Source organism: Neovison vison, unplaced genomic scaffold (assembly GCF_020171115.1).
Source record: "Neovison vison isolate M4711 unplaced genomic scaffold, ASM_NN_V1 Scaffold_039, whole genome shotgun sequence".
In the NCBI taxonomy this organism is placed as follows: domain Eukaryota; kingdom Metazoa; phylum Chordata; class Mammalia; order Carnivora; family Mustelidae; genus Neogale; species Neogale vison.
In genome coordinates, this window is record NW_025334843.1 from 1 (window position 1) to 22,082 (window position 22,082).

The 22,082-nt window shown below is 43.0% G+C and overlaps 1 protein-coding gene across 1 annotated transcript; it reads left to right on the plus strand.

Annotated features, from left to right (window-relative positions):
• Nucleotides 1-57: 57 nt before the first annotated feature.
• On the plus strand, nucleotides 58-21,651 carry LOC122897956 (TATA-box-binding protein). Its single transcript, XM_044236126.1, has 8 exons — nucleotides 58-156; nucleotides 2,703-2,905; nucleotides 6,326-6,711; nucleotides 11,748-11,835; nucleotides 17,678-17,769; nucleotides 19,236-19,403; nucleotides 20,349-20,443; nucleotides 21,142-21,651. Exons 2-8 carry the CDS (start codon nucleotides 2,852-2,854, stop codon nucleotides 21,219-21,221), a joined length of 963 nt encoding a protein of 320 aa, XP_044092061.1. The 5' UTR covers nucleotides 58-156; nucleotides 2,703-2,851; the 3' UTR covers nucleotides 21,222-21,651.
• The last annotated feature ends 431 nt before the right edge of the window (nucleotides 21,652-22,082 follow it).

Genomic DNA, 22,082 nt, shown 5'->3' on the forward strand with positions numbered 1-22,082 from the left:
CGCCTGCGGAGGCCGAGGCTGGAACTGGCGGAAGTGACATCATCAGCGCGCGCCAGAAGTTCGGCCGGGTCGGAAAGGGTCGCCGTGGCGGGCGCCTGGGCCGCCCGCGGCTCAGCTTCGTTTCCGCGGGCCTGCGGTGGTCTGTGCGGGGCTCAGGTAACGGCCGCTTTAGCGTCTCCTCTGCCGGGGAATTCGCGCAGAGGCGACCGTGCAGCGAGCGCCCGGGGCGGGGGGCGGGGGGACGCTGAGCGGGCGCGCAGGCCGCGGGGGGAGGGGGACGTTCCTCGGGCTCGAGCCGCCGCCGCTCCGGCCTCTACCGGCCGCCCGCCCGGCCCGGCCTGCTGCCCCGGTGCCCTCAGCGGCTGTGCCTCGGAGGCGGCGTCCGTCGTCGGAGCGCCGGGCTCCGGGAGGCCCGGGCCGAGCAGCGCCGCACAGCCTGCGGCCGGAGGGCAGGTGGAGCCCGGCCGGTGCCCGCCTGCCCGGCCGCCCGCAGCAGTGCCGCGGCCCTCGGGCGCGGGAGAGCCGAGGGGAGGCAGCAGCCCGGGCCTTCGCAGGCCTAGCGGTGCGGACCCCGGCGGCGCGGCTCCCGAATCCGGACGGGTCGCCGGGCGCCCGGCGCGGAAGAGCGCGCCCGACCGAGGTGCGCCCACGCCGGGAGCCGGGAGGCTCGAGGCTTCCCGGTCGGCGATTGCTCGCGGCGTCAGCCTGCGGGAAAGGAGCGCGTCCCGCACGCCGCTGAGTGTTTGAGGGATAAGTGGGCGCTGCGGGGGCCGCCGTGAGCGGGAGCGGAGGACGTGCTCCGGCGGGAAAGGCGTGCGGTCGGCGCGGCGAGCGCCCGGCTCCCGGCAGCCCGCACGCCGCGCCCCAGCCCAGCGCCGCCCCGGCCCAGCGCCGCGCGTTCCCCGCGCGGAGGGTCGCGATGCCGGGCGGGGCCGGGGCCTCGGCGTCTGGGGACGTCTCTCGCGCGTCTGCTGTTGGGTCTGGGCCGTAGCGGGGACCGCCTTCACGGAGCGTCGCCTGCGGTCAGTTTGGTCCGCCCAGACGAGCCCGGCCCGCGGCGAAGGGCACCTTTTCACGCGCACGTGCGGGTCCTGAGCTTGGGTCTCGCGGGCCGCGCGCTCTGGAGTCCTGTCGTCCTGCGGTGATCTTTGGCCCGAAAGTCTGATGCGCGAGTTTCTGCTCAGCGGCCCGCCGGACGCGGTGACGCGGTCCGAGCTGTGCGAAGACGCCCGGCTTCAGAGCGCCGGGCAGGGTGTCCGCGGCGGCCGGCTGCGCTCCGTAGGCCGCTCTGCTGCCGGAATGTCCGTCCGGCCGCGGGTATTTGACTGCCTCCGGACTGAGCTTGATGCTGACGGCCGTGCCCTTACCGTGCCCTTACTTGAAGCACTTCGGTTGTAGGACAACAGTTTTAAAAGTATAATTCTCTTGTATCTGACATTTTCGGAAGAGGGTGTTCCCTTTTTTCTTTTCTCTCTCTCTCTCTCTCTCTCTCTCTTTTTTTTGTTTGTTTTTTTTTCAGTGATGGGTATGTAGGATATATAGTCTTTGGGTCCTTTGTCCTCTCAAAGTGATTGTCTGATTCTTTCATTTGTTCAAGAAATGTCTGAGTGCTCGGTTTGTACCAACACATGCTTGATGTGTCTTTGATTTGTAACATGTAACTTTGAGACCAGCAAGTTTTTACATGTGACAATATCTTATTAGATAATAATGTTTAAACTGAAATAATAATAGCTAACATTTATCCTGTGCTTACTATGTGATAACTAGATGCTGCTTTTTTTTAAAAAAAAAATTTCATTTATTGACAGAGATCACATATAGGCAGAGGGTGGGGGGAAGCAGGCTGCCCGCTGAGCAGAGAGCCCCATGCGGGGCTGGATCCCAGAACCCTGAGATCAAGACCTGAGCTGAAGGCAGAGGCTTAACCCTCTGAGCCCCCCAGGCGCCCCTGGGTGGTGCTGGTGATGTGTTCATCAGCCAGTCCTGTTTGATGCTATCAGTTCTCATAGCAAGTTAACGATCCATCTGAACTAAACTCAACAAAAGGTAGTCGCTTGGTTTTGTTTTTTTTTTTTTTTGTCTAAAAGAAAAAATGTGCAGCTAGTAAAGAGACAACGAGTTAAGGAAAACTAGACAGAACACAGTTTGTATTTACAGGTTTTGAAGAGCTCAAGTTACTACGTGTGTAAAAACATGTTTTATTTATTTTGGGGTCTGTACAGCTTCTATTACAGTGTTCTATTAAATTAGTAGATCAATGAACGGTCAAAATGTATTGGATCCAATTCAGTATTTATTGAACTTAACACCCAAGACATTGTGGAGAATATAAAATGTCTAATAGCACTGATACAGTGCTCAGTAAATATTTCTACTCAGATATGACAGTTTGCTTAGGAATTTGTTTTCCCTGGATATCTTTTCCCTAAAGGTTTTTAACATCGATTATGACACCTTAATCTTGAACAGTCTTAAGTATTTAAACATGTAATAAAACAATTTTTGTTCTATTGGTCGTTCTACATACCATCACAGTAAACATAGAAAAAAATAACATTTCAGCATTATAAAGTTAGAAAAAATATTGCAAACTAGGTTCATTGTTTTTTTCTAGTTTTTGTGTAATTGTGAAACTGGTTTATAAGACTGTACAGCTTGCCTGTATTCTTACATTAAACTTTGAACTTTTTTCCGAGCAGATTACTGTTTGTTGATGTACATGAAGATAATGTAAGCAGTTGAGGAAGTTGCTAAGAAGCGTGGACTGGGGATGCTCTAGGAAAAGACTGAATGCCGAGGCGAGTTCCAGTGCAGAGGTACTTGATTTTCCCAGAAGAAGGTGAACATCATGGATCAGAACAACAGTCTGCCGCCTTATGCTCAGGGCCTGGCCTCCCCTCAGGTAATACAGCCGGGGGGGCGGGGGGGGGGGCGGGAGTAGATGGGGTAGAATCCGCATTATTAGAGCCCTTGTAAAAAGGAAGGAAGGAATTTAACCATTTATTGTTGAAAATGGATTTATATGGTTTTATGTTTCTCTTACTTTCTTGAGAAGTTCTATTAGGCTTTGAGTAGGCATGGCAGTATTTAATTTTGGGAGTTAAAATATATATCTGTCTATAAATCTTAATTTTTCCATAAACATTTATGAAATGTTGATTATTGGGTCTTTGATTTTGAAAGTAACTCTCACCAGGTTATATTCTGGTTTTATCGTTCTCTTTTATGCTTAAGTTTCCAAATAACATCTACCTTTTTGTTTTGTTTTGTTTTAAGATTTTATTTATTTGAGAGAGAGAGGTATGGGGAGGGAGAGGAGGAGAATCTCCAGCAGACTCTGCACTGAGCGCAGAGCCCTGTGCTGGGCTCGATCCCATGACCCTGAGATCATGACCCGAGTCAAAACCAAGAGGTGGCTGCTTAACTGACTGAGCTCACACCCAGGTGCCCCCAAAATGTTACCTTTTTTTTTTAAAGATTTATTTATTTACTTATTTGACAGAGAGAGATCACAAGTAGGCAGAGAGGCAGGCAGGGAGAGAGAGAGGAGGAAGCAGACACCCTGCCGAGCAGAGAGCCCGACGCGGGACTCCATCCCAGGACCCTGAGATCATGACCTGAGCCAAAGGCAGCGGCCTAACCCACTGAGCCACCCAGGCGTCCCTGTTACATTTTTTTTAAAAGTAGATAGGTTATTTGTGGGTGCTGGGTGGCTCAGTTGGTGGTGGGTCTGACTCTTGGTTTCAGCTCAGGTCGTGATCTCATGGGTTGTGGGATGGAGCCCTATATTGGACTCTGGGCTTGGTGTGGAGTCTGCTTGGGATCTGCGCTCCCTCTTCCTCTACCCCTCCTACTTGTGCTTTCTAATAAATTAAAAAAAACTAAAGAAAAATACAGTCTATAAGTCAGAGAAAGACAGTTACCATATGATCTCACTCATATGTGGAATTTAAGAAACAAAACAGAGGGTCATAGGGGAAGGGAGGGAAAAATAAAATAGATGAAATCAGAGAGGGAGACAAGCCAAGAGATTCTTAACTCTAGGAAACACAGGGTTGCTAGAGGGGAGGTGGGTGGGGGCATTAAGGAGGGCACGTGATGTAATGAGCTCTGTGTGTTGTATGCAACGATGAGTCACTGAACTCTGCCTCCAGAACTAATAACACACTGTGTGTTCATTCATTGAATTTAAATAAAAGATTTTTAAATAAAAAATTAACCTTAAATATGATTTTCATATTTAGAAACATCTATTTTAAGTGTTTTGATAATTGTGTATGCAAAATATACATCTGATCTGCTGATTCACAGCTAAAGAGAGTTTTGCCTAGAGTTTCATACAAATGGAATCATATCAGGATGTACTTTTGTGTGTGTCTGTTTTCTTTGCCCAATATAATGTCCGTATGTCTGCAGATTCCTTTTCATTGTCAAATAGTACTCGGTTGTGTGGATGTACCACCTTTTGTGTATCCGTTCTCCAGTTGCTGACATTCGGGGGGCTTCTAGGTCAGGCTTTTATCAGTAAAGTTGCTGTAAACATTTGTGAACAGGCTTTGTGTATACTGTTTCTGTGTCTCGTGGGTAAACACTTAGGAGCGGGATTGCTAGGTCATATGGTAAGTGTATGTTTCACTTTACAAGAAGGTGTCAGACCATGTCCTAGTTCCACCAGCAGCGTGTGAGAGTTCTGGTTGTTCCACATCCTCACTGACACCCGAGGCCTTAACTTTTCACCATTCTGGTGGTTGCTTGGTAGTATTTCTTCGTGATTTCAGTTTGCATTTTCCTGGTGGCTAACAGTCTTGAGCATCTTCTCAAGTGCTTATTGGCCCATCACATGCCTTCATTTGTAGAATGTCCTCCTCATCTTTTGCCTGTTTGTTTATTGGATTGCTTGTCTATCTTTTATTGACGTGTATTTGCTCTTCATGTGTTGTAGGTATGGGTTCTTTCTCAGGGGTAGGTATTGTAGATATTTTCCCTCAGTCTGTGGTGTGGCTTACTTGTTAATTTTCTTAGTGATGTCTTTCAGAGAGTAGAAGCTATTCTTTTTTTTCTGAAGTCCATTTACATGTATGTCTGTGGTCCATTCTGTGTTCATTTGTATATGTGATGTAAAGAGGCAGATCTTTAAAAAACCTTAATCTTTTCAAAGTAACGGAACCTGAATATTTTCTTGCCAGTATTTTCTAGACCTAAGTGTTAGACGCAGCAGAATAATGTCTGTACTATTAGGGCTGCGGTATACGTTCATTCTTCCTTCCAGTATGCTGGTTAAACAGTTCAATGTAAATATCTTAGACAGTTTTGGTTTGTGTGTTCTGCCAGATAAAGTGGTAGAAGTGGGAAAGGGTTAGGCTGTCTTTCGGATCTTGCCCCCATGTGAGAATCTAATGAAGACTATGGATCCCTTCTTGCCAAAATATTGGGTATAGTTTTAAGAGGTCCATGAAGTCACAAGCTCTGCAGGCCCCGTGGGCTCCATGGATTTCGGTGTCTGGTTAGTGCTTTGGACTGGATCTCAGGAGAACGTAGCTGTGAGTGTGGCTTCTCCACTAGGGAGATCTGTGGTCTCAGGAAAGTCATTTAGCTTTGTCTCCTGGTGTCAGTTCTCTTTTCCTTAATGTGGGAAGAACAGCATCTGTTTTTCCCCTTTCCCAGAGTTAATAAATGTAACAGTGTCTGCAAAAGTTAAGCACTTGTTCTAACAGAACAATACAGTATTGGGTTTTCTTGATTTAAACTTCTTGGAGAGCAAATGACCCACGTTTTTGTAGAGTATTCGGATAATTGTCATTATTGTTGTTAACACTTAAGTGTTTTCTTTGTGCCTGTCATTGTGTTGAATTAGTTAAGAGGCATCTCTAGGGTGAGCCTATAATAATCATCCAAACTTGGACAGATCCCTTGAAAGTGAACAGGGAACTAGCCAGGCAGTATACTAGGGTAACAGTTTAAACACAGATGGGGAGTCACTCTAGTTGTTTCCTTTATTCTCTCTATCGGTATCAGAACATTATCCTGTGGATATGCCTGAAGGGCTAAGCAACTTCCTCAAGTTTTCACATGTAGTAAGTTGCAGGGTTGGATTTCACACCTGGGTTTGATCCCAGATACTAAGCTTTTACCTACTGCGTTATGGTGAAGAGGAAAGTGATACGTATGAGAACAGCAAATGCCTTCTTACTAAGGCATCATAATCCCATTGATACTCGAAGGCATCTGTCCTCATACGTTTCCCCTCCTCCTCTACTGCACACGTGCCGGAAACACCCAGTCCCAGCTGGCCTGACTGTACTGTTCTCCTGGTTTTCCACAGGGTGCCATGACTCCTGGAATCCCTATCTTCAGTCCGATGATGCCTTATGGCACAGGACTGACTCCGCAGCCTATCCAGAACACCAACAGCCTTTCCCTCTTGGAGGAGCAGCAAAGGCAGCAGCAGCAGCAGGCCCAGCAGCAGGCCCAGCAGCAGCAGCAGCAGCAGCAGCAGCAGCAGGCAGTGGCGGCGGTTCAGCAGTCCACCTCCCAGCAGGCCGCCCCGGGGGCCTCGGGCCAGACACCACAGCTCTTCCACTCCCAGACTCTTACCACTGCACCCTTGCCGGGCACCACTCCGCTGTATCCCTCCCCTGTGACCCCCATGACCCCCATTACCCCTGCCACACCCGCCTCTGAGAGCTCGGGGATCGTGCCGCAGTTGCAGTGAGTACTCCGTGTGTCTCCTCCCGCCCTCGAAGGCCGCCTCGGCTGGGCGCTGCTCTTCCTTGTTCTCGGGTGGATGAGCTTGTGGAGGGATGTAGCGCCGGTGGTAATCGTATGCTGACGACTAATTAATCGTATGCTAACGATTAAGAATACATGCGCTCTCTCTCCTGAGAAAGGGATGCTAAGCTGCCTTAGTGAGTCAGTCCCTTCAGTAAAAGACTCGCACGACATCTTCAGACATTTGGTAGCTTGTGTTTATGATTTTGGGCCAAATACACAGGCTACCCAGTTGTTACAGGCATTGCCCTGTGGCTGATCGGGTGAATCAAGCCTTGTGTAGTGTCCTTCCCTTGTCAAGTTTTCAGTTTCTGGGAAGGGAAGATGAGTGACTTAGTTTTTGTTAGTTCGTGGTGATCCGTGTTTGTCGCCATCAGTTATTATGAGGGCTGCATATAACTCTTTGGAGAGCTGTGTCCTTTCCATGAGCTGAGGATGTCTTTTCTTTTCCTGAATGGACTTTGCTACATAAATGAAATGGGTTCTCTATGTAACCGAATTGGGTGTGGGGTAGGTGGGAGTAGGAAAAAAAATTAGGAAAAACATGCAGATATTTTCATGTGTCTGTCAATGAGAAGTACATAGCTTTTGGTTTTGGAAAACTTACTGCCGAAATGAAGGGTCATTTGCAATAACTACATCGTCTAGTTTTCTTGTAAGCCATCTCTGGTCATTTTTAGAGCTAAGTAATATTTACTTATGGATCCTGTTATCCAGATCTTGCCTCGGGTGTTTGACCTGACATAGTTTTAAAAATCAGACACTTTGCATTTTACTGATTTAGAGAGATAATCACTTGTGAATTCACCTTTGTCAACACCACTTCCTGTTGTCTTGCATACTTGTTTGGGTCTTGTGGGCATTTAACTTTGCACCTCTTGTTTAAATCAAATTATGACTAGTTGTGATGGGGTATTTGTTTCTTGCCGGCACCTTAAACTTTCTGATACTCTACAGAGCATCTAGTCAGCCACATTCCTGAGTTTCCATATCAACTAAGAGCTCTTCTGGGTGGGAATCCAATGGCCTCTAAATCTTAGAGGCTTATGAAGAATTGGGATAAATAATTAATATGTAAGAATATGTTTTTAAGGGGAGCCTGGCTGGCTCAGTTGAAAGAACATGTGACTCTTGATCTCAGGGTTGTGAGTTTGAGCCCGTGTTGGGTATAGAGATGATTGAAATAAATAAACTTAGAAAAGGAAAGAAAGGATTCTGGGGGGATGGTAAAGCAGGAGAAAAGCCTCGGACCACATGGCTTTGGAGGATTCTTTTTTTTTTTTTTTTTTTAAAGATTTTATTTATTTATTTGACAGAGAGAGATCACAAGTAGGCAGAGAGGCAGGCAGAGAGAGAGAGAGGAGGAAGCAGGCTCCCTGCAGAGCAGAGAGCCCAATGCGGGACCCGATCCCAGGACCCTGAGATCATGACCTGAGCCGAAGGCAGCGGCTCAACCCACTGAGCCACCCAGGCGCCCGCTTTGGAGGATTCTTGCAGACACTTAAAGAAGAACTAACACCAATCCTTCTCAAACTTTTCCAAAAAAACTGACGAGGGAATGCTTCCTAACACATTCAGTGAATCCAGCACTGTGCTGACACCAAAGCCAAAGACACTGTAAAAAAAAAAAAAAATCTACAGACCTGTATCTCCGTGATCATTGATGGAGAAGTCCTCAACAAAATGCTAGGAAACATCTTTTTTTTTTTTTTTTTTTTTTTTTAAGATTTATTTATTTATTTATTTGTCAGAGAGAGAGAGAGAGAGGGAGAGAGAGCGAGCACAGGCAGACAGAGAGGCAGGCAGAGGCAGAGGGAGAAGCAGACTCCCTGCCGAGCAAGGAGGCCGATGTGGGACTCGATCCCAGGACGCTGGGATCATGACCTGAGCCGAAGGCAGCTGCTTAACCAACTGAGCCACCCAGGTGTCCCGCTAGGAAACATCATTAAGCAATGTATTATACACCGTGAGCAAGTGGGATTTTTATTTTTAGAATGCAAGGGTGGGTCAGCATACAAAAATCAACCAGTGTAATACGCCAGAACAATGAAATGAAGAAAAGTGATCGTCTCAGTTGATGCAGAAAAAGAACGGACAAAATTCAACACCTTTCATGATAAGAACAGTCAACAAAATAGGAAAAGATGGAAAATATCTTAACTTAATAAAATCCATATGTAAAACGTCACAGCAAGCCTAATACTCAATGTTGAAAGACTTAATGCTTTTCTTTTCTTTTTTTTTCTTTTCTTTTCTTTTTTTTTTTTTTTTTTAGAGTCAAGCCTATATTCAGATTTAATTGTTTTTGGAGAAATGCTTTTCTTATAAGATCAGGAATAAGGCACTTAGATTACTGGAAGTTCTAGTTGGAGGAGTCCTAAGAAATGCAAGGCATCCTGAGTAGAAAGGAAGGAGTAAAGTTATCTCTTTGCAGATGTTATGATCTTACACATAGAAAATCGTAAAGATTCCACAAAAAAGTATTCGATTTAATAAGTGAATTTATTGGGACGCCTGGGTGGCTCAGTTGGTTGGACGACTGCCTTCGGCTCAGGTCATGATCCTGGATTCCTGGGATCGAGTCCCGCATCGGACTCCCAGCTCCACGGGGAGTCTGCTTCTCTCTGACCTTCTCCTCACTCATGTTCTCTCTCACTGTCTCTCTCTCAAATAAATAAATAAAATCTTTAAAAAAAAAAAGTGAATTTATTGAGAAAAGTGGCAAGCTACAAAGTTAACACTCAAGAGTCAGTTGCATTTCTGTACACAGTGAACAATATAAAAAGGAAATTAAGCAATTCCATGAACAACATGATCAAAAAGAAGGAAATACTCAAGGATTAGATTAACCAAGGATGTGAAGACCTATGATGAGAACTATAAAACATTGCTGAATTAAGAAGACCTGCATAAGTGGGAAGACATCTCATGTTCATAGATTGGAAGATTTTATATTGTCAAACGCTTAATATTACCCAAAAGAATCTATGTATTCAGTGCTATCCCTATCAAAATCCCAGTGATATTTTTTGCAAAATAGAAAAACTCAGGCTGAAATTCATATGGAATCCCAAGGGACCCTGAATAACCAAAACAATGCTGAAAACGAACAGCCTGGGACACTGATACTTCCTAATTTCAGAACTTACTACAAAGTTACAGTGATCAAAACAGCATGGTATTGGCATAGACACAGACATTTAGACCAATGCAGTAGAACAGAGAACCCAGAAGTAACCCTTGCATATATGGTCAAATGATTTTTGTCAAGAGTACCAAGACTGTTCAATAGAGGAGATAGTCTTTGCAACAAATGGTGCTGGGACAACTGGATATCCACATGCACAAGAATGAAGTTGGGCCCTTAACTAACACCACATTCAGAAACTATGGCGGCAGCCTCCCCATAAGAACATGCCTGTCATGAAGGACCTCCTTTACCCAACCCCAGAAGAGAAGAGGAAGTACAAGAAGAAGCTCCTGGTGCAGAGCCCCAGCTCCTACTTCATGGCCATGAAGTACCTGGGATGCTACAAAATCACCACTGTCTTTAGTCACCCATAAATGGTAGCTTTGTGTCAACTGCTCCACTGTCCTCTGTCAGTCCACAGGAGGAAAAGCCTTCCTTTTAGGCAGAGGCAGCTCTAAAAGCACCATGAATCAAGATGACAGGATTTTGGATATAAAAAACAAAAAAATTAAAAGTAGATCAGAGACTTCAGTGTAAGACTCAGAACAATAAAACTCTGCACAAAACGTAGGACAAAGGCTTCATGACTTTGGATTTGGCAGTATTTTCTTTGATGTGACTCCAAAGGCACAGATAACAACAGAAAAAAATAGATAAATGGGACTGCATGAAAATTTTGAACACTTGTGTATCAAAAGATACTGTTCACAGAGTAAAAATGCAAACCACAAAGTGGGAGAAAATGCTTGCAAATTGTGTATCTGATAAATGATGATTATCCAGATATTTAGAGAACTAAAAACTGAACAACAAAAAAACAAAGAGCCTGACTGCAAAATGGGCAAAGGGCTGGAATAGACATTTCTACAAAGAAAATTCGTGAATGGCCAATAAGCACATAAAAGGGCGCTCGAGGTCGCTAAACATTGTTTATGTAAATGCAGATCAAAACTGCAGTGAGTTACCACCTCATACCCATTAGGATGGCTGCTGTCAAGAACAGTATAGCAAGTGTTGGGCATACGGAGAAGTTTCACCCTTATGCACTGCTGTTGGTTAAAAAAAAATACATGTAGCAATCGTATGACTACCTGATTCCGTTTGTAAGGAGAGAAATGCCAAAGGTAGGTGTGTATATAAAGTTGATTGGAAGGAAGCAGGTGATGTAGAAATGAAAACATTCATTGGATTGATCATTCTAATGGCTCTTAACAATTGTGTATTAAGGTACCCAGCTGTCCTCTTATCCAACCAAATGGTGAGCCATCAGGTTTTCAGAGTATTGCATTTTGACAGGTCAGGAAAAGAATCAAAAGCAGCAATGAGCTAGAAACAACTGGAGGTGTATTTGCCGTCTGGAATCAGTCTTCACAGGATGGTGATGTTCCTCCTCAGCGCAAGACGGTTTAAGGGCAATTAGTTTCATTCCAAGGGCTCATCAGGACCTCGTTCAGAAGGCTAAGGCATGGCTCTAGGGATGGGTGAGCGCAAATCCTGACTTACCTGGCACAAGGTAGCCCCATTTAAGCCTCTGCATCTTCCCCTGAAAATGTGAATATTAACAGTTACTACTTCATAGTGCAGTGTAAGTATTAAGTGGCTAACTGTGTAAGATGCTGGCCACGGTGTGTGGCAAACACTCAATAAATGTCAACAGTTTAAAGAAATACATTTAATATAATTAAATTTGTTCTAGTAAAAGAATCAAATTTCTAGATAATTATCTAACATCTCAACCTATAAAAGTTAAATAAATGGTCATGTTTTCTTTTCAAATTTCTTGCAGAAATATTGTATCCACCGTGAATCTTGGCTGTAAGCTTGACCTAAAGACCATTGCACTTCGTGCCCGAAATGCTGAGTATAATCCCAAGGTCAGAGCGATTTTTATGTATTTTAAACTGTAATAATACCGGAGTTTACTGTTAAAGGTCCCTAAACCAAAATGTTTGTGTCATGCCTACATTTGTTGGTACCAACAAAATGAGGAATTACAGCAAAATGCATATATTTTTTAAATTTTTTTATTGAAGAGTCCCCATGTGAGAGACCCTAGAGTAATAGCAGTCTACATGTTAAACTACTAAAATTTACTTATGCGTTATGATGGGGATCCTGTGACATTAAAGAACAAAATATGTAGTGTGATTGCATTTATGTTTTGAAATCTGTGTAGAATGGAATGATAGGCTTTCTGGAATCTACTTCAAAATAAGCGAGTTGGAGAATTGGGGAAGGGCATTTGGATGAAACAGGGTTGGCCAGAAGTTAATAATTTTCAGAATTGGATGGTAAGTACAAGGGAGTTTATTATATTTTTCTAAAATTAGTATAACTTTTAAACTTTTTGTAGTAAAAAGATTGTGGGATAACATACCTGTAGGATTTTTGTTGTTAAGGTAGCAGCCTGAGTACATGGTAAGACTCTGCACTAGTGGATAAGCTGGTGTTTTTGCTGTTGTTGTTTTGTTTTTTAATAGTACAGGTGGCTCAGTGGGTTAAAGCCTCTGCCTTCGGCTCAGGTCATGATCTCAGGGTCCTGGGATCAAGCCCCGCATCAGGCTCTCTGCTCAGTGGGGAGCCTGCTTCTTCCTCTCTCTCTGCCTGCCTCTCTGACTACTTGTGATCTCTGCCTGTCAAATAAATAAATAAATAAAATCTAAAAAAAAAACAGTGCATCTTTGCATTCACAGACGAGTGGACATTCTTTGAGGACCAGAGCAGACAGGTGAGGTGTTTGAATGTAGAAGATGATCCGATGGAGGGCTTCCGGGACAGGGCCCAGCAGAAGACCGTTCCCCTAAAGTTGAGAACATTTATTATTAGCATGCTATTTACTTTCTTACCTGGGGAGCTGATACTAAATTTATTTTGTCAAACAAAGAATAAGGTTTTATATAAGAAAAAGAAAAACTTCAGAATTGAACTGAATTATCTGTGACCGGCCGGCTGGGTAACATGTGTCATTGTGTGGTTTGTGCCTCTCATTTTTGCCAGGTCGGCACCGTTTCCTTTCCTGATGTCTCCCATGTTCCCGCTTTGGAGGGTTTTACTCTTTGTCTCATGTGGCATTATTTGAATGTCACCTTGAAAAGAGGGGCCAAGTGGCAGCCTTTTAGCATCTGGGTACTTGACAGTGGAAGAGTAGCGAAGAGTAAGAAGCATCTTAAGTGTCCTAAGAAATAAATGGAATTCACTTCATATATCCAGGTTTTGTTTTGTTTTGTTTTAGTTTTCTGATGCCTAACTGAAGAATTAACTCCCAGGAATCAGTTGGGTCAGTTTTAGGAATGAAGTCTTTTTATCTCAAGTGATTGATTGTTCTGTTCTGCGTCCCCCCTGCCCACCCCCAGTATTTATCCACTTACTAGCAATTGTACCAGTACCGCTTGGCTGGCCGGTAAATAGTTGAGGACAGTGTCATGAGCCAGCTCTGTTTTAGCCCATGAATTTGTGATCGTTGGCGGAGGGGTTTCGTTTGTTGTCTGAGCCACAATCCGGGAACTCCGCAGTCAGGGTAGAAATCTCATACACAAAGTGAAATCCTGTTCTCATACCGTTTTGGACACAGCACAGAATGATGAAAACCAAGGGGAAGAAGTGAGAGAAAGGAAAGGCAGTAAATATACAAAGTCTGTTGTGCTGTCCTTGATTCAGAGAAGTCTTGGGAGGAAGCTGTATTTTCGGGAGTCATCACTTTCTGGAGGCCTTTTAGTAGATGTGGGTTAGTGTTCAGGCAGAACCCACAGCCATTTGGATTCTCAGTACACGCAAACTGGGCCAGGAATCCATGCTTCTGATCCTGATGCTTGTGAATAGTGTTTCAGGGAGGAGAGCCTGAAACGCTTTCATCTAGGCAGCTTGGAGCCGACTTCCCTGATGTCTCTTTCGTGTCTCCGTCTGCTCCCTGTATGTCATGTAGAGATGTGTGTGGTGATGTTTCCTCTGGAAGTGTGGCTAACCCATAGGCGGGTATGTGACTCTGTATATGACATTGGTTTGACCAGTAGAAGTTTCCCGTGCTATCCAGAAGTTTGCATTAAGTCACTTTGCTTTTATGAAAGATGGACCTTAGTACCTGTTTTTGCTAACAGAAAGACATCTGAGGAGAATTTTTGTTTTTACAGAATGGTCATTGTTTCCTCACTTTACTCCATTTCAGCTTACAAAAGGTTTCACAGGAATACTCCACTTTCCAGTAGCAGAGGAGACCTGTGCTCGACAAGACCAACATAGAGAAAATTAGTGGACCGTTAGTGGGGGCCAGGCCAGTTTTCCTAGGTCTTTCAGGAACAGCGTCATAGGGTGAGAACTTGGGGGGATTTTGAGGTGTAACTCACCTGGTCATTAGGGCTGAGACTTTAGGCCAAAAAAAATAAAACTTTTTGCAAATGTGGACTGTTCTTAGCATTGGCCTTTTAACGAAGGAAAGCTTCAGTCAATGGGAGAAATATGTACACACTATGATTAAGCGTATCTAAAGTTTTTGGTTTGGCTACTAGATCACATCTAAGTGAGAGTTCAGACTTTTGCCCTCTATAACAGTTTTTCTTGGCTTCTGAAGTATCCTTTTGAACTTCTCAAGTTAAGTATCCTCGCTAATATTTTTGTAAAGTTTGAATCAATGTACATATTTGTCTCTGTCTTCTTGGTGGCTTTTTGTTTGTATGCATACATGTCTGTGCTACATGTATCAAAATTTGAAGATGATTTTGAGTGGAACCAAGCCATTTTGAGATATTTAAATAAAACAGAGAAATAAAATGACTAAATTTCTGCCTCCCTCCTCAACTTGAAAATCTATATATTATTGTGTTGTCAGTGGTGGCTAACCCTAGTAACAGCTGCTGTTTGATAAGTTAGCGACGCCTCTTTCCCTAGAGTACCGTGTAATCTTATAATCAGTATTTCCTTCTGAAGTCTGATTTTTCTAATAAGTCACTAATTTATGTTTAATGTTTTAATTGGAGATAGCCAGAGAAGATAGAAAACTCAATATTTTGCTCATGACATAAACCTAGATCTTATTAACTATTAATATTTACTCATGAACCTCTGGTAAGACAATTATTTTAGTAGAATGAGCTATTGTAACTGTATTTTATAATAATATTTAGAAGTTCAACTATATCAGTATAAAGTATACCTTGATTATGTTAAATATCTGAATCATTATTGAATGGCTCATTCTAGGGTGTATCACCAGAGCAAAACGGTCAGAATGAGGCAGGTTTAGGTATATTTTGGTAGTTTATTAAAATAGTTTATTTTTCTTTTTTAAGGGAAGGGAAGTAAAGTAGCTGGGTTTAGATTCAAACATTGTTTCGCAGTTATATAGGAAGCAGACGAAGCAGTACAGAAGTGTAGGGGTATGTTTGTCAGTGATAGCAGATAGCTAAGTTGGATGAGCTGTGTGTTGAGAAAAATGTTAAGTAATGATCTTGGAGCAAGTGTCTAAATCTCTAAAATATAACCTTGTCTTTTATATACAAGTGAGAAAGAGGTAGCCTAGGTAGAAAGGTCCAAAATAAAAATCGCTGTCATAACTGGCTAAGAACAGAAATGGCTCATTTAACTGTTGAGACTTTTTGGTCAGCTTGGTTGAGCTAATTAAAATATGGAGAATATCAAATATGGCTAGTTGTTTCAGAGCCCCTTTTTATGGTATGAGAGTAAACCTTTATGGTTACCTAATGGCCATTTAGGAAACCACAAAGATACTTGTATCTAAGAAGAAGAAGAAAAAGTTCTTCTTCTTTTTTTTAATATTTAGAGTAAGAATCTAAGGAGAAAAAGGGAAAGTCAGAACTGTTTAACTTTTTTCATCATTTAAACCATTTTACCTTTCACTTTGAAATGTAATATCAGCATATTAAGTAAAATACATATGTTGAATTTGTGGTATTAAAAAACTGTAACAGTTTCCTTAATAAGAAGGTACAGTATATATTTGTTGCCTGTTGTGTCTGGTATAGTCTTTACCATTCATATTAGTTACTACTTTTAGCCAAAGTAATCAAGTGTTGTTACTTACAGATGCAAGGAAAATTAGAAGGTAGATGACCAAGAAATGTCTTGCTGTCTCTCCATCAGAGCACGATAAATACTTGTTCTCTAATTGTTTAAAATGGTAAACAAGTGTATCAGCATTGTCCTTCCACCAAGAAATTGAATCGTTATTATATCGAATATTAAAAAAAGTAAATACCAAATAAAAACTTTGTTGACCAGTGTTTTTATCTTTATCTTAAGAGATTATCTAAATATTAAAATTTTTATAAGGATTTGTCCGAGAGCCCAGGGTAACTAACGTCTGGAAGTAACTGTTTATCCATCGTGCCCAGCCTGTAGCATGGGTAGCATTAGGGCAATTAATCATTTATCATTTTATTTACTTTGAATATGTAATTTTACAGTTTTATAGTCTCCAGTGAATTGATACTGTTTGATCGAAAAAACCAGTAGAGGGAATTTAAGAAGTGCTAAATGATGAGGCCTTTCCTGGGACTTGTATAAATTAGAATAAGTGCTAGTATTTTTGCATGATGGTGAAATCTGAGGGGGGACTACAGTTTGTTGTTGTTGTTGTTGTTTGAAGATTTTATTTATTTATTTGGCAGAGAGAGATCACAAGTTGGCAGAGAGGCAGGCGGGGGCGGGGGGAGGAAGCAGGCTCCCTGCTGAGCAGAGAGCAGGACTCCATCCCAGGACCCTGAGATGACCTGAGCCAAAGGCAGAGGCTTAACCCACTGAGCCACCCAGGCACCCCAGGGGACCACAGTTTTAAACTAAAATTGCTAAAGCCGTCTAATTTGTTGAAGAGTCATCTTGATTAGAAATGAATTTTTCTTTACCAGATATTAAAATTTTTAGTTATTTGAAAGCTATTTTTTGCTTTTTATCAATTAAGCTAGTATTGGAGGCAATTAATTCAATCCATGGATGAAACGTGTTCCCCTTGAGTTATAATGTTAGCAATAAAAACATTGTTAAAGCTTAAAAAGTAGAAATTAAAGATAAAAACTTTGATTTTTTTCTTAATTTGGAATTTTGTAAGTGTTGATTCTTTAATACTGTTTCTAAAAGCCAGTTGGAAACACAAGGTCATTTCAGTACATCTTGGTATGTTTGTAATCTGATTTACTCCCACACTGGAGGTAGAGAAGGTGTATCAGTCTACCTGCCCAAAAAATCATTAATAAAACAGAAGTTACAATTCTACAAGCTGGCAAATACAAGGTAGGAAGAGGTACTGGTATTTATTAAGGATGTAATAAGTAAAACGTTTTGCAAATATTACTTCTTTCCTTTAATTGGGGGTGCAGAGGGAGGGAGAGAACAGTTCCCAGGCAGGCTCCACGCCCAGCCCGAAGCCCGACTTGGGGCCCCATCCCACAACCCCCCTGAGATTACTGCCTGAGCTGAAACTAAGAGCTGGTTGCCTTACTGCCTGTGTCACAGGCACCCCACAAATGCTGCTACTTGTTGCGATGTCTGTGAGAGAGTGTGCAGACCTTGGCTCGGCTTACTTAGTAGCCACCGTTCATTCTGCTCCCTGTGCAAAAAGCCTGCGTGATGCTGTGATGGAAGCCTGTGTGCGAACACGTGTCGCACCTTACGAGAACTCCGTATGTGACTCTGTATGTGTGTTTGTCATTGTTCTTCTAAAGGAAATCAGCAGTTGGCCTTATTGACGGTTGTCTCTGACCCTTTTAGCGATTTGCTGCTGTAATCATGAGAATAAGAGAGCCCCGAACCACTGCACTGATATTCAGTTCTGGGAAGATGGTGTGCACAGGAGCCAAGAGGTAGGGTTAAGGAGTTCATTCTCCTGATCATATGTTACCATGATTATCCAGTTGCATTTTATGTATATTTGATAAAATGTAACATCCAAGCTATGACTAAGGATTCCTGTATGTGAAAAATTTTATATATAGCACAGATTCATCCCCAAGTGAAAAAAAAAATTGGTCAGGAACCACAAAATCTCAGAGCTGACGGTGTGAGGGGGTCCAGATGGGCTGGGTCCTGGCAGCAGGGCAGCCCCATGTGCGTTGGCCACAGAGCCCTGCTGCCCCTTGTTATAGGCCGTCTGCCTCTACCCAGGAGGGTGGGGTTGTGCAGGTCTTAACGAGTGTCTCCTTTCCAGACAAGGGGTGTTGCCTGTGCTCTGCACCTGTTCAGAGTGATCCTGTCTGTGAAGGTTAACGCTTCGGGCCTTGACTCTAAGGCTTGCGGAGCAGACGCCGTGTAACTGGTAGAAGGCGGTGTTTGAGGGAGGAGTAGATACATCAGCGTCGTAAAGCTTGAACAAATGAAGGAAACTAAACTTCTGAAATAAAAGATAATTCCTATGCCTTGGAGTTGTCCACACACAGAGGGGACAGTGGATGCCTTTGCTTATTTGATGAAGGGAAGCCGTTGTTGCGGACGTTGTGGTTCCTGGTCTCTGAGTTTTTTCAGAAGGCAAGATGCGGGTCCATCCCTGGCTTTCACAGAAGTCTTCAGTTAGGAGACTTGTTTCCCCTGGATGGAGAATTGAAAACTTTTGGTGTATCAGTCAATTCTAGGCAGTTTTTCTTTCCCAGACATGCTTTTCATGTGCACCGTTCAGCCCTCTTTATCCCTTTGCTACATGCTGAATAGTGTGTGTCTAGTTTCTTTTAGTGAAATAGGAAACTGCAAATAAATTTATTTTACTCCAGAAAAAAAAAAAAGCATTGCATATATGTGTGCTGAATTTTTGTCATTCCTGTGACCCTGCACTTGAGGGTCTTTTGCTCACGATGGTGTTACTGCTTTTATTTTGCTTTTCTTACGTAGGCTCTGCACTGCTAAGCCATAGTTTTATCCAACTGATGAGTAATAAGAATGGATAGTGAGAGATTTGACATAAAAGAGGATAGAATTAGTGTATGCATTCGTCACGTACAAATCGCATCAGAGATGAGGATTTCCTGTCAAAATGAAGTTGTTAATTTTCATCTCAGGGTTGTGGGGTATAATACAGGAATACTCATGATAGTGGTGGAGATATGATGCGCTACTTTTGGGCGTATCAGTCATATGGAGTAAGTCTGCAATTTTCTGTCAAGGACACAGGAGTACTTTATAATAAAATAGTTAATGTCTTCTGTTATTTTCTCTTCCTCTTAACGGAGGGTGCCGTTTTTCAGTTTTTTAAAAAATAAGCTTTTCTAGTTTGGCCTTTTCATAAGTTATTCATGTTTGTGGCTTTGACTATGACTATCTCACTTTTTCCTTTCCCTAGTGAAGAACAGTCTAGACTGGCAGCGAGGAAATATGCCAGAGTCGTACAGAAGTTAGGTTTTCCAGCCAAGTTCTTGGACTTCAAGATTCAGAACATGGTGGGGAGCTGTGATGTGAAGTTCCCTATAAGGTTAGAAGGCCTTGTGCTGACCCACCAGCAGTTTAGCAGGTGAGTCTGAAATGGACTGCCTGTGGCAACAGTTGGTTTGTAATCTGTGTAAACACTGTTCATGATAAAACATGCAAAACAGACAGTATGTAAGCTCAGATGATGTAGTGACAAATGTACTTAATGTTGAGGTTTCTTCCTTATGTCTTGGAAAACGTATTATTCTTACCATTCTCCTGCTTCCCGTTTCACTTATTAACATCGATTATTCTCCTTGACTGGGATGAAATTGATTCCCTGTTATTTTATTGCTCAATCAGTGCATTTTAAATGCATTAATTAAATCTATAACCTCTTCTGTCAATTTTTATCCCCAGTTTTTTTTTTAATTTCTTCTGCTGAACAGTATATGAGCTCTACCAGCAAAGTATAAACTTGACTGAAATGAATATTCTTTGCTCTTATTTTCCCTGCCACTTACAAGGCCACTGCCCACCTTTCCAGCCTCTTGCTCCCTGCGCCCCTCGGACTTGCCCTGCCCCTCTTGGACAAAGGCTTTTGTTTTTCAGTTTTATACCTGGCACCCTCCTGTTGCACTTTTCACCTAGGAAACTTCTCAGATGTCCGCCCAAGTGTACCTTCCTCAGGGAAGCCTGTTCTGCATTTCCCACTAGGTTAATCACACATATTATAACTGGTTCAGTCTGTCTGAACTGGGAAAATGAGGCTGCTGGGTTCGAATCAGACATGCCACTCATGACCCTTGATAAGGTAAGACACTGCAGAGCATAAACCTGAAGGTCTCATGTTCACTTACATCAGAAGATCCAGACTCATTAGAGATAGATCTTCAAGTGCTGACGACAGATGGCCCTTACTGCCCTTAAGTTCACCTCCCAGTGAGTCTGTGGCTTAGTCAGTATTTTCCCTGTGCCGGTCCTCATTTTGCCCTAAAGCATGAACAGCTTTTAATTTCTAAACTGTTTTTTGCCATTTTCCTCCTAGTTACGAGCCAGAATTATTTCCTGGTTTAATCTACAGAATGATCAAACCCAGAATTGTTCTTCTTATTTTTGTTTCTGGAAAAGTTGTATTAACAGGTAAGTTGCAACAGAAAGTAGTGTCTGAAGGTTTGAAAGAATTTCAAGAACAGCATTTTCTCAGTGCTGAGTAGTTTCACAGATTGGGGACAGGTGGCTAGCAAGTGGTATAGACAGATGCCTTTGCCCCTTTGTTCTCCTCCACCCGGACAGTCTGATGAGAAACGTATCCACCAAGGCAAGGGAGAGCAGGGAAAGGAGACCACAGCAAGACCTGTAGTGGGGAGGGCAGGGAAGGTGGCCATTACCTCCGTTAAGAGATGACATTTTAAGTTGGAAACCCTCCAGTAGAACTTTGAGATTCATCAGCAGTGCCATTTGGAGACAACGGGCGAAGGTTCAGAAGAATTTGCTTGAAGGCAGTGAGTGGGAGAAGGTGGTTTGGTTACTCCTTCTGCGCGCTTGGGTCACGAGCTGCTCAGGTCACGTGCCGATGCAGGGACTGACCCTGGTCACATGTGAGCTGCTGAGGGAACTGCAGCCATCCAGGGCACAGTTCTTAACAGTTTTAAAAATCCATTTTAGGAAAACAGTACTTTAAAAACAAAAACAGCTTTGTGACAAGGGATTCCCTCATTAATGTTTTAATGTTGGTGTCTTAACTGCTAATGGAGAGAATTGTGCTTGCGGTTTTAAAGTCAGTTTACCTCGTTAACGTGTTAAGAAAAGCTTTTTCTGACTCCAACTTGTCTTCATAGGTGCTAAAGTCAGAGCGGAAATTTATGAAGCATTTGAAAATATCTACCCTATTCTAAAGGGTTTCAGGAAGACGACATAATGGCTGTTCTGTACTCCTGCCTCTGCACCCACTTGTTTTTAAAACAAATCAGTTTGGGTACATGTAAATGGTGGTGTTGCGGACGGCCCCGACTTGGCAGGTTGATGTTCTGTGGGTTGCAGCACCCCGTGAAGCTCTCCAGCACGCGTTCCCGGCGGGGTTGCCGAGAAGCAGTCTCACTTCTGCAGAGAGAACGCCGCAGCGTTATGTAAGTTGCTCGTACTGTGCTGCTGTTTGGGCAGCGCTGCCCGTTTATTTATATTTAGATTTTAAACACATACTGCTGTCAGCAAGTTGGTTTGAGGTACAGAACTTCAAGTGTTAAAGCCACCACTTCTACAATTGATTGGACTTTTTCTTTTGTTTAATTTCCTCCCCATAAACCACAGTTTTTATATTTCTACCAGAAAAGTAAAAATCTTTTTTAAAAGTGTTGTTTTTCTAATTCGTGACTCCTAGGGGTTATTTTTGTGCCAGACACATTCCGCCTTCTCAGTATTGCAGGCCAGAGGAGCCGTGGTAACAAGCACGGACGGCTGTGCGCGTTTTTCTTCCTTCAGAGTCCTCTGTACAATAAACGCTGTTTATCAAAGTGTTAGATCGATGTCATAAATGATACCTTGTAAGATTCGTGTGATCATACTGTTAAAGTTGTATTTTAGATATAATTGCCTGAAACCATTTCAGTGTGTGCTTGCTTGTTTGTTTCAGTCAACATTTCATTGTCTGTCCAGTGATCAGGGATGAGCTACCTGAAAATTTAAGATTGCTCACGAAACATGGGTTTCTTATGTTCCATATATCGATCCCTCCTGTTTCCCAGAGACATTCATTGCCTGTAATTCTCACAAAACCTGTAAT

Excerpts from the sequence above, each read along its gene's own strand:
- LOC122897956 (XM_044236126.1), top strand. The coding sequence starts at position 2,852 with ATGGATCAGAACAACAGTCTGCCGCCTTATGCTCAGGGCCTGGCCTCC. Across the intron at positions 6,712-11,747 it reads GGGATCGTGCCGCAGTTGCA|AAATATTGTATCCACCGTGA; the intron begins GTGAGTACTCCG and ends AATTTCTTGCAG. Across the intron at positions 19,404-20,348 it reads ACCCACCAGCAGTTTAGCAG|TTACGAGCCAGAATTATTTC; the intron begins GTGAGTCTGAAA and ends TTTTCCTCCTAG.